General features: G+C 49.0%; 1 protein-coding gene across 6 annotated transcripts in view; it reads left to right on the top strand.

Moving 5' to 3' along the window:
• The window catches only part of RPH3AL (rabphilin 3A like (without C2 domains)), a 126,208-nt gene that overhangs the window by 90,316 nt on the left and 23,556 nt on the right, over window positions 1–12,336 (top strand). For all 6 annotated transcript variants that reach the window (XM_081162468.1, XM_081162467.1, XM_081162471.1 and 3 more), the window contains one exon: window positions 11,439–11,613. In XM_081162468.1, the coding sequence (XP_081018594.1) occupies window positions 11,439–11,613 (175 nt within the window). The remainder of the gene's footprint in view (window positions 1–11,438; window positions 11,614–12,336) is intronic.

Genomic DNA, 12,336 nt, shown 5'->3' on the forward strand with positions numbered 1-12,336 from the left:
GGGGGGAGCGGGGTAGAGAAAAAGAGCCACAGACTCCAGCCCTTCGTGGATTTATGCCACGGGGCCACCCATCTACAAGAACATCTGATCTTTCCTTCCCCTCGCCCAGTCCTGACGCTTGGGAGGGGCTGACAGGAGCTTATTTTTCTTCAGGGACAGAAATTGCAGGGTTATGAACTCGTACTGGTGTTTTCAAGCTGACCGTAATTTGACTGTCTTTTCCTATCTTGCCCCACTACAAAACATTTTAATGACTGATTTATTTTCCTCCCCTGAGCTACCAGCTATGAACAGAAAAGGCGCCATATACTAAACCTGACAAGCTACCAGCATCTAGGATAACATACCTTGGAAATGTCAGAGTAATCTCCTTTTCCAGACCTCTCAGGGCACCCTCATCACACCAGAGCAGGAGACCCCAGAACCCTACAATGTCGTCTTGTTCCCCAAATACCACCTCTGGGCACTGTCAATGTTAATTATTAACCATCTTGTACCCACCAAGGTAAAAGTATGTGTTTCTCCAGTTTGCTTTTTATTCAACCCTAGAGATCTCCCTGCTTTGCCTTCTGCCGTCTCCTTAACCTGCCACCAGTGGACTTTGTGTAACCTCCTTACGTTTTCTCCTCTGCTTCTAAATACATACAAGGGCCTGCAAAACCGCCATTCACGGAGCGTTTGCTCAATCCTTCGAGCTCTTGCTTCTGGGCATGTCCTCAAAAATTCCGCTCAAATAAACTCTTATAAAACTTTTCCGTAGGTTTGGACGTTCTTTCGTCCAGACAGCTTTTCTCCCTTAAGTCACATCCAGATTCAATATACCAGCCACAGACTGTCCTGACCCCCCATGCGCCGGCCTCCCATGCGGCCCAGGGATTTAATAACATTGACGTCCACCTACCAATCTGTTATACTTTAATTTTCATCGAAGTAGTACATGCATGGGGTTTAAAAAGATCCAGTTGTTCTGAAGAGCTTATGCTGGACGGTGGCATCCGCCTGCCTGGCCCTTCCCTCGCCTAGCTGGTCACGCGCAGACCACATGCTGTAGCTCACAAGCTCCCAGCCGTGACTGTCCTGATTTATCAACTTTAGATGCTCTCTGTTGACTCCATGCTCCAAAAGGCAAGGAGCTGGCTAGCTTGGACTTCTCTGCTTCCCTGCTCTCCTAATTTTTATACTTTTATTCTTTTTAGCTCTTTGATTAAATGTGTAACTTTTTATCACCTTTGCCCGTTTCTTCTCCCATCAGATTTAACAGCCACACCCACACCTCGATACCTTCCCCGAGCTGTGGGTCTGAATGCCTCTCTTCTTCCCTCCCCTACTCTCACCTCCCTCCTGTTCTAGTTTATACCGTTACTAATAGATTGCCAGAACTGTACATTTAGATTATTCATTAGTTATAATTAATCCTTCCTGCTTTGCGATTTGCGCCTGGGTCTTAATTTTCCAAGGTGAACTGAGTGACAACACGGGGAGGCTAATGGCGTTGAAAGAATTTATTGCTTCTAGTTCCCAAGAGAAGGGGGCATGTCATGCCACGCAGGGCCATGTGGGGAAGAACCAGATTCAGTCGGGAGGCAGAAGAAAGTGAAGGGAAAGTGTGGGCACAGCCTTTATCGGGGTTTCTACGGGAAAGGCAAAGCAGGGCAGGGTAAAGATCTTGGATCGGCTAGCTTGAGTAATTCCAGCAGGCTTTGGGACATAGGGACTGTCCCTAAGTTGTCTAGTACCTGGGTTGATTTAGGGCAGAGGAATATTGGCTTTGTGTCCAAGAGTTAAAGAAGGTGGTTGGGGGTGTGGACTCAGGATTGGTGGTTGGGGGTTTGTAATACGTCTTTCACATGCTTAAAAAAGCTACATCACAGGACAGATGTGAACAACTTTGGCCATTAGTTTGACCCTGTGATGAATAGATGCCAAATAGACAAATACTGAATCTAAGAAAACAGAGCACTTGATCTCTAGGTCAGTTCTAAGAATTGAATATCAATAAATAACACTTAATTTAGCAAACCTATGTATGCTTTTGTACAAGTGTTAAGAGGGCAGGTTCCGGAGCCAAACTGCCCGAGTTCCAATGTTTTGTTCGTCCCTGAGTGTGTCATGTGTTTTCTCTGTCCAGTTTCCTCATTCCTGAGCCAATAATAGTACATACCTCGAAGGATTTTTGTGAGAGTTAAATAAGTTATTATATATAAAATTTTTGAAATGGTGCTTGATGTATACAAAGTGCTCAATATTTATTAGGGGTTAAATGTTTTATTATTTTGTAAACCTTAAACACTTCCAGGTCATCTGGTATGTGAGGATCACATTTTGATAACCTCCTTGACCCCTGGACCACACAAAGGAAAATGCCCCAGTATCATGATCAGATTCCTTTTCCTTTTTTTCCTTTATTTTCTTTTTTGAATTCTCAACCAAGGATATTTTTCCATTGCTTTCTAGAGAGTGAAAGGGAAGGGAGAGAGGGAGAGAGACAGAGAAAGATCGATGTGAGAGAGACACGTCAATTGGTTGCTTCCCACACACGCCCCAACCAGGACTGGGATCAAGCCTACAACCGAGGTACATGCCCTTGACCAGGAATCGAACCCGAGAGCCTTCAGTCTGAGGGCCAATGCTCTAACCATTGAACCAAACTGGCCAGGGCAAATGGATTCCTTTTTAACTCTTCATTTCTTAAAACCGTGTCACATTTTAATTTACCCTATATTTGGACCATGACTTTCTGGTGTGATTTTTTTAGTTTTCCCTGGAGTATTTTATTGTCCTTTTTTCTTTTTTAAGTATATTTTTATTGATTTCAGAGAGAGGAAGGGAGAGGGAGAGAGAAACATCAATGATGAGAGAGTCGTTGATTGGCTGCCTCCTGCATGCCTCCTGCTGAGCCACACCTGCCCAGCTGTCCTTTTTTTCTCATTGACAAGAGAACAGTGGAACCTTATGTCATCGTATGCAGCTTCTTAATTCTGCCTTCTGTTGCACGGAGCCTTCTCTTTTTCTGTCAGACCCTTTTCCAGCTCTAGCCTACATTAATTCCTAAAAGCTGTCTTCATGGGATTTCCCTTTGGCTCACCTCCTGAGCTGGAGAAAGATCCTCTTTCTTATTTTTCACCTTGGTTTTGCTGGAGCCCACCCTTAAGTAACTTCTTAAAAAGGGAATGTGTAAGGGAAACCAGGAGTCCTTGCAAGTCTAAGAATACCTCTATTCTGTCCTCGCGTGTGATTGATAGTTTGACTGGTAGATTCCAGATGCAGAGTTTTTTAGTATCCAGTGCTGCTGACGATAAGTCTAATGCCATTCTGATTCTGATCTCCTTATAGGAGACCTATTTTTTCTTTCTGGGTGCTTCTATTTATATTTTTAACTAATTTTATAAATATATGTCTATTGTTTTTTTACTTTTCACTCTTCCTGCCTTATATTCAATAAAAACCTTTTAATCTGAAGATTCATGTCCTTCAGCTATAGGAATTTTTTTTTCTGCTCTTCTCTCTTTCTGAGATGTCTATTATTAGGAATTTGACCCCTCAGGTTGAGTATTTGTGTGTCTTATCATTTCATTCACATTTTACTGTTTCTTCATCTGTATCTTCCAGCCTTAATTCATATTTTTATATTTAATTTCTAGGAGCCTTTTGCTATTCTCCAATTGTTCCTTTTTCATAGCATGTTCTTACTTGAGGAATGAAGCTATATATTTTAAGTCCCTGGATTTAACTTGCCTACTTTACTAAGTTAGCAGCAAATCTGATTGTTTCTTTTTCTAGAAGTATCTAAACGGAGGGCAAATGCCCTGCCAGACATGTGGAGGCTTAAATGACTTTAAACACCAATCCTTTATGTGCTCACAATTCTGCAGTGTGGGCTGGACTCCAGAGGACGGTTGTTTCCCTGGTCTCTCCTGGGGTCACTTCATGGGCTGCAGTCATCTGACAGTTCGACTGGGGTGGAGGCCCAGGAAGGCTCACTCCCCTGCAGTCGGTGCTGGCTGTTGGCTCTGGTGTCTTCATTTTCTTCCATGTGTCATCTCGTCCTCCAGGACACCGCACTGGGCTCTCACATGATGGCAGCAATTTTCCAAGTAGTGAGGAAGGAAACCACCCGACCTCCTGAGGCCTGGTCAGAAGTCACATGTTAAGTCTGCCACATTCTGTTAGCCAAAGCAAGTCACAAGCCTAGACCAGATTCAATAGATTCCACCTCTTGAAGGGAGGAGAGGAAAATAATTTGGGGCCATGTTTAATCTACCGTAACTTCCCAGGTAGCTTTTCCCATTGTCTTAGGCACCTCAGGCTGCCATAACAAAATACCCCTGGAGGGAGGGGACTTAAACAACAGGAGTTTATTTCTCATAGTTCTGGAGTCTGGAAGTTCAAGGTCAAGGAACCAGCAGATTTGGTTCCTGGCGAGAGCTCTCTTCCTGCCTTGCGGCCACTCTCTTCTTGTGTACTCATCCAGGAGAAAGAAGCAAGCTCTCTGGTGTCTCTTCTTCTAAGAACATTAATCCCATCATGGAGCCCCACTCTCATGACCTCATCTGAACCTGATTACCTCCCAAAGGCTTCGTTTCCAAATACCATCACCTTAGGAGTTAGGACATCAACATATGAATTTGGGGTGGGGCACAATTTCATGCATAGCCCCCTCTAAGAGCCAGTGCTACTCTTAGGTAACCTGAGTTACTTAAAGCCTTGAAATTTGGACATGTGTTCAGCCGTCTGAGCTGACAGATGTTTGTCAGGCATCTAGCACATGCTGGCGTGTGCTGGGCGCCCTGGGAGCTGCCATCGTGGAGCTTTTGATAAGGTGCAGGACACAGACATGCAAGCAGGCAATCATAAGAGTGTGTGAGTTGCAGTGGAAGCTTCTGGATTAAGGTAATTTCCTTAAGGCTGGATTTCCCTATCTCAGCCCAGGGAAGAGAGAAAGAACAGCATGTACAAAGTCCTGGAGGAAAGAGAAAGCTTAGCACGGTCAGGGAATGAGAGTGGCTGATCTGGAGTGTGGGGGCGGGAGGAGGGGAGAGGCGAGGCAGGGCCTGGTGGAGTTCTGGGGTCTTTTGGGCCATGCTTCAGAGTTTAGCTTGCTGTTGGAGTTCCTGGGAAGCCAGCACACATTCATTCTCTCTGTCCATCTCTCTTTATATATGTGTGCGTGTGTGCACGCACAGGTAACAGGGTGGGGCGGGGAGGGCCATGCTGCCCCTCTGCCAAGGTGGGTTGACCCGTTAAGAGACCCTTTTTTAAGGTGACCAGAGTGTAAGCAAGAAGACCCCTTTATAACAGGCCATTTCCCCTGGCATTTCAAGACTGGGCCAGTCCAGAGCTTGTTAGGCAGAGAGAACTTGGTCTCCCTGAAGACAGAGTGTCACGTTCTGTCCCCTGGGTACAGTTCCTTTGCGTTGCCTCCTTCATTTGTTCATTCAGTCAGTCAGTAACATTCCTGCCACATACAGGCTCCTTGCCGGGTCCTGGGAATACAGGGATGGCTCAGGCGCCGCCCTGTCCTTGAAGAGCTCGCAGCTCCCTGGCTGGGTGACGCGCCATACCAGCAGTACCGCGTGGCCTCCGGGAGCACAAGGCGCTCTGGTTCTGCACCAGGTGGCTTGGAAGGCTTCCTAGGGGAAGTGTCACTGCTTGATGGAGACGAGAATGGAGGGCACTCCAGGTGGAAGGAACAGCATGTGCAAAGGCCACAGACTGTCCCCCTGCTCCAGCCTGTGGGGTGAGGGGTGGAGAGCCTGGACCCCGCCTGAGCTCATTCAGGTGCAGTCCTAACTGCATGGGAGGTGGGGAGAGATGGTAACACACGTAAGGGGCGGGGCATTGGACAGGGACAGAGGTCCACTGCCCCCTCCCAGTCCTCCCCAATGACTGGTCCCCTAGGCCTCCCCTTCTTTCCAGTGGGGCCTGGCAATTACCACCTTCTCCAGCCACAGCCATTTAGGAAATGCCAGTGATTAGTGATTGTTATCGTAGTAATTAAAATTCCCTGGGAACAGCTTGGCTAATATCAATCCGTTTCTGCAGTCAGATTGGCAGTGAGCTGAAATTGGAATCAAAACCTGGAAGCAGAGCACAAAGCGGTGCTACAGGGAAGATTTAATGCCATCGGCCACCCTAGGCAAGTGCCATGGCGGCCATGGGGGTCTTTGCTCATTAAATAGCATTTCCAAAGCTGGCTGCTCCTCTGGCCTTATCACAGCAAACCACGCGTGGGGAGCAGAGTGGGGCTTTGCAGAATCGCACAGCTTCTTCCGATGGTGAACCTTTTTTGATCTGTGGCCCTAGACTGGGTGGGCTGGGGGTTAATTCCCGCAGAAGGCTTTTCCTGCCACTGTGCTGGGGGAGGGGACCAGGCATAATGCCAGGCAGCGAGGGATGGGCCTGGATACAGGGAGCAGAATCCACGTGATTAAAAGCTACTGCGTTTTGCAGGGTGAGGGTGGGCATCGAGGCAAGAGAAGGCCTGAGGATATGCATGGATTTGCAATAGAGCGTGGGCGTGGGTGGCTGCTCAGAACTCAGCCAGCTGGGATCCCTCACGCCTCGCCTCTCCAGTCCTGCTCTCCCATGTGGAAGGCATTTCCTAAAATACCGCCAGTGTGCTCACGCACCTCCACCCAGGTGTGCCCTCCAGGTGTACTGGACTTTGCACCTGTGGCCTCTGCCGAAAGAACTCAAAAAGCACGGCTCCCCGAGCTGGTCCAGGACCACCGGCCAGTCTGGTGTGGTCAGGTCTCTGTCCTCCGTGATGGCATCAGGCCTTCACCTAGACTACAGTGCTAGCACGAGGGAAGCAGTCAGACCAGGCCCTGCTGCAGTGGACTCGGAATAACTGACCTGCCCCCTGGGCCCTGGGGAGGCACTGACAGGCCTGGCAGATCTGTGGGGTCATTGCCTCTGCTGAGCATAAATATCGGGGTGAATTGTATGAAATTGACACTTGGTTTATAGGTCAAAAGTGGTTGAATGCCATTAAAAAGGTTGACTGTCAGCAGTTTCATGCAGTTCAGCCTAATAGTTTAAATACTGTGCTTTTTATCCTGCTTTCCAAAAGCACTTGGCTGGTCAGTGTTTTTTAAGTTGAGGGGTAGGGATGGACATAGATTATTGCAACAGGAGGTGAGGTGGATGGCGTGGCGCCCCTGACTGTGATGTACCAGGTTGGGCAGGGGCATCCGGGGCTGTGGGTCTCACTGGTGCTGGAGGAGGGACTGGGAGCATGTAGCTGCCCTGTGCTCGAGTTCATGGTCAGGGAGGCTCACTGGAGCTTGTTCTGCACCCGCATACCCTGCCAGGCACTTCTTCCCTGTCCCTCTCTTCATCTGAAACAGTAAATCCATTTGATTCATTACAAGAACTTGGATGAAACCCTCAGGCCACTTCCCCAGGAAGGCGGCAGACTTTATGGAAACAACCCACACTGCCAGTTCAGCCATCCAGCCATGTTTATAGAGCACCTGCTATGTCAGGAGTGTGCTAGGAGCTTGAAGATACCGTGGTGAGCAAAAGCACCCTGGCTCTCCCTCCTGGATGGTAGATCCTAGTGAGAGAGACAGATAAAATTGAAAGGACCAGACAGAAAGTGGAAGCAACTCAGGCGTCCAATGATGGATGAATGGATAAACCAAATGTGGTATGTCCATACAATGGAATATTATTCAGCCTGAAAAAGGAAGGGAATTCTGACACATGCTGCAACATGAATGAACTTTGAGGACATATATACATATTCTGTATATGTCAAAAAGACAAATACTATATGATTTTACTTATATGAGGTACCTAGAGTAGTCAAATTCATAGAGACAGAAAGTAGAACAGTGGTGACCAGGGGTTGCGCAGAGAGGGGAATGGGAAGTTGTTTAATGGGTAGAAATTTAAGTTTTATAAGATAAAAAGACTCCTACAGATTGGCTCCCCAACAATGTGAATGTATTTAACACTATTGAACTGTATGCTCAGAAGTGGTTAAGATGATAAATTTCATGCTATCTGTGTTTTAACACAGTGGGACATTTTTTAATTAAAAAAGAAAGAAAGAAGCATGCACACCCATGAGCTGGCCCGACAGCCCCAGCCCCGCAGGAAAGGCATGAGGCGGTGAGGCTCGCTGTGTTAATGATGCACCTGGTCCCGTGGCGTCCCCACACACTGCTCTGTGGCCTTTCTTGTTCTCTCCCGATGAAAGTCACACAGGAATGAGGAGTGAGCCACATCTCTGAGTCACCCTCAAGGTTGTCCCAGCCACCCCCCTTCCAACAGGATCTTGGCTGGCCAGGCATAAGGGGAGTATGCCCTCCCCCCGGGATGGCGTGTCCCAGGGGTGGCAGCAGGGTCCTCATCGTCCGTCCCCCTGCAGCACCTAACTCTGGTGACCTCAGGATCTGACAAGGCCTTTCCCACACCCATCACCCCATGGGCACTGCTCCTGAGCAGGGTCCCAGACCAGACCACAATCCCACCTGGAAGTGTAGTGTGGGAGACGCTGAGGGCCCCAGTGGGGACTCGACTTTGCTTCCTGGAGGAAAAAACATGTGTCATCATCTAAATGTACACACACTCCTTGACCTGGCAGTTCCGCTCCCCGGAATGTCCCCAAGGCACGTGTGCCCGGTGATGGTTGCAGCAGCACTGCTCATGAGAGTGGGAAATTGGCAACAGTTTAACTGTCCATCAGTGGGGGGCTAGTTTAAGTTTAACAAGTCCAAACTGTGGAGCCATTAAAACATGAGGGTGGAGACCATTCCGTTTTTTTCCAATCCTCATCTGAGGATATTTTTTCCACTGATTTTTGGAGAAAGTAGAGGGGAGGGAGGGAGGGGGGAGAGAGAGAGAAACATCGATGTGAGAGAGAGAGATTGGTTGCCTCCCGCACACTCTCTGAACCTGGGACCCAGGTGCATGCCCTTGACAGGAATTGAACCTGTGACCCTTTAGTGAGCAGGCCGATGCTCTAACCACTGAGACACACGGGCCAGGGCAAGACCATTACTTATTAACACAGAATAGTTGCTATGACATATAGTTAACTGGGGGCAAAAACAAACTACATGATGATGTTCTTTTAAAACAAAACAAAAAATGTGTATATGCCCAGAAAAGGGTTTAAGGAATTCAGAGCACAGTGTTAAACAGGGCTCCCTCCATGTGGCAATGTTATGAGTGACCTGAAGTTTATTCAGTTTACTCTTTTGTTATTGTCCTAATTTTGTAATCTGTGTATGTATTTCTCTTCCCAAGGGCGGGGAGACAAAGTTTCCATGGCAGGGATGGGGAGGCAGTGTGGTGTGGGTCGTAAGCCAACCAGTACCCACAGGTCACACATGGCTCTCAAGGCTGCTTTTAATTGGTACCCCAGGAGGCCCAGCTCATGTTGCAGGGCAGGAGGCTGGCAAAGCCAGCGCTGATGGATGGGCAGGCCTTGGCTTAGCAGAGGGAGGCCGAGTGAGTCACTCACCAGCAGCTCCTCGGGGACAGGGTGGCCTTGGCAGCTGCTACTTATGTTAGCTTTCTCTCCCTGTGTGGCACTTCCCTCCCCCCCAGGCGTCCAGTCTGCAGGACACTCAGCCACAACTCAGTGAGCATCTGCTTTGTGTCTGTAAACCTTTGGGATGAGACTCTATGGCCTCCAGTGTGGTGTAGAGGCCACTAGAGTGGTAGGTTGGCCTTGGGCAAGTTGCTTAACTTATCAGAACCTCAGTTTTTCCATCTGGAAGGTGGGGATAGCCATAGAGCTTCCTCAAAGGCTTATCACCAGATGCCTCTGGGAATGGGGAGGAGATTTTTTAATGGTGCACCCTGTGAATTTTAGATCATGTGCATGTGTTACCAACTCAAATACATGGTTATGTGTTGTACGAGGGCTGCGAGAGGAACAGAAAGGGTGTTCCGAAAGGGGCTCCCTGAAAAATTCATCCCACCAGGCGGGTTCTGTTACCCAAGAGCCCCACAAAAGCAGGCCCTTCTGCAGAGGGTAGCAGCGAAGGCGGGATAAGTGATTCGTGCCAGGGGCAAGGTTTCAACTCTGGTCCTGTGCCCAGTACTCTGGAACATAAAGATGTGTCTGCTGGCCACTTGGAGAAATAGATGCCATCACTCAACAAGTGAACAGTCAGTGCTGTACAGCTAAATGCTGAGTTTACGCAGACCCGTGACTAGGGTTGAGTTTCTCTAGGAAAACTTGCTGGGTCGGTTCCAAGTGGGAAGCGCTGTGTGTTTTCTCCCTGTTGGAGAACCCTGTGCACACGGGCATATTAAAGGCTCTGAGGATTCCTGCAGTAGCAGAGCTTGGTTTAATGTAGTGCTTCCCTGTGTACATCATCAGGAACCCTTTTATTTCTTTTTTGTTTTATTTTTGAGTAACCCCTGTTAACAGCCCACAGAATTAATGTGGTGCAGAGGAAGTTTGGGGAGGCTCTGGCCTTCTGACTTTAAATTCTCTCTTTTGATTAGGGGACTTGGTCCACTGGTTGTAAAGATACCCACGTTTGTCAGATGATAGGAGGAGGGGGACAGTGACAGTCATGAGCATCCCATCTGTCGAGTGCCTGCTCTGTGCCCGGCACTGGGCCGTGGGCCTACATTCATTTGCGAGACTGATCCTCATGGCCACCCTGTGAGATGGGCACTGTTCCAACATCTGCCTCCAGGTGATGGAACTGAGGGTCAGGATGTGTCCAAATCTCACAGCTGCTTAGGGACAGATCCAGGATTCAAACTGCCAAGGCTTCCTCTTGCTTGAAAAGGTCACAGCGTTCCTTCACACACTCTCACTCCTACTGAAAAAACACCCACACAAGTGTATTTCCTTCATCAGAAAAGAGATTAGGCCCTGGTTGGTGTGGCTCAGTTGGTTGGGTGTCGTCCCATGCACTGAAGTGTCGCCGGTTTGAATCCCAGTCAGGGCACATGCCCACGTGGGCTCAAGCCCTGGTCAGGGCGAATGCAGGAGGCAGCTGATCGACGTTTCTCTCTCACATCAATATTTCTCTGTCTCTCTCCCTCTCCCTTCCTCTCTCTCTAAAATCAATAAAAACATTTTTAAAAAAAGAAAAGAAATTAGGAAGCACTGGGTGTTGTTTGAAGTAGGCATTGAGTTCAGGGGCCTATCTCAGTTGCTGCTCTGAATTCTACTCTGTGGCTCTCTCGGAGATTCGGGCCCTCTCTCTGCCTGCCATGGATTGTCTCATCCTGAATCGCTCTCCACACAGCTCTCCGTATATTACCATCCATGGCCCAGCCCTCCTCTTCCTTCAGCCTCCAGAGTCCCCAGGGGAAGGGTCAGGCAGGAGAAGTGCAGGTGGCATCTACTGAGCACTTTCCAGCTTTGCACCAGGAGCGGGGGCTGGCTCGTGTGAGAGCCTGGTACAGGGGGGCTACTCTGCATCCTGTGCTCTAAGCAGGCGTCTCCTCTCCCTCAGGTCTGGAAGAGGTCTGGGGCCTGGTTCTACAAAGGGCTCCCCAAATACATCCTGCCCCTGAAGACCCCTGGCCGTGCTGATGACCCCCACTTGCGACCTTTGCCTGTGGAGCCGGCTGAGCAAGAGCCCCGAAGCACTGAGACCAGTCGAGTCTACACATGGGCTCGTGGGAGAGGTAAGTCCCCTTTGCCCCCTATCCTGGGATAGCAACAGATGTGTGGGCCACCAGCCAGCCAGTGCCATGGCACCAGGCCAATGCCCGCCACACTTCATGCAGCTCACAGTGGTGTTTAATCCCTCTCTGTGCCCTGGACTCCCTGCCTGCACCCACATGGGTGGCTGGACCTCGGTACAGTGATTGCTTGCGGCCTGAGGGGGCCATTTCACAAACAAGCGCTAATTTAGGGGTGGGGATGCCAAGAAGAGCACTGTGGGTCTTTGCAGAAATGTAATGTCAGTTGAGGTTTTCTTTCCAAGGCAGGCCTGTACCATCTCTTCTCAGCTCTTGTGTGTCTCAACAAGAAGGGGCTCTTGGCTTCTCTGGTCCTAATGGGGAAAGTGACCTCATGCCCAGGGCCCCTTGGTATTTGTAGTGCCCTCACTGATGTGGGTGCCTTCTAGGTGGCCACCATCAGAAGCTGGTAATTAGAACAGTACCTGGCATGGCAGATGTCTACACAGCTTGCAAGATGCTTTAATGTCATGATTTTATCTTCAAAGTTCCTGGTCTCGCAACAGGCTCCAACAGGGGACAGGGCAGTAGCCCCATTTTAGAGATGAGTAGCCTGAGGCCCAGAGGAAAGGAAGGACTTAATGATGATGTGTGGCAGAGCTGGGACCCAAAGGCAGGGTGCTGCCCTGTAGGGTCTGGCTCCTTCTGCCCCGAAGTGCCTGAGTT

Source organism: Miniopterus schreibersii (assembly GCF_964146895.1).
Source record: "Miniopterus schreibersii genome assembly, chromosome: 16".
NCBI lineage: Eukaryota > Metazoa > Chordata > Mammalia > Chiroptera > Miniopteridae > Miniopterus > Miniopterus schreibersii.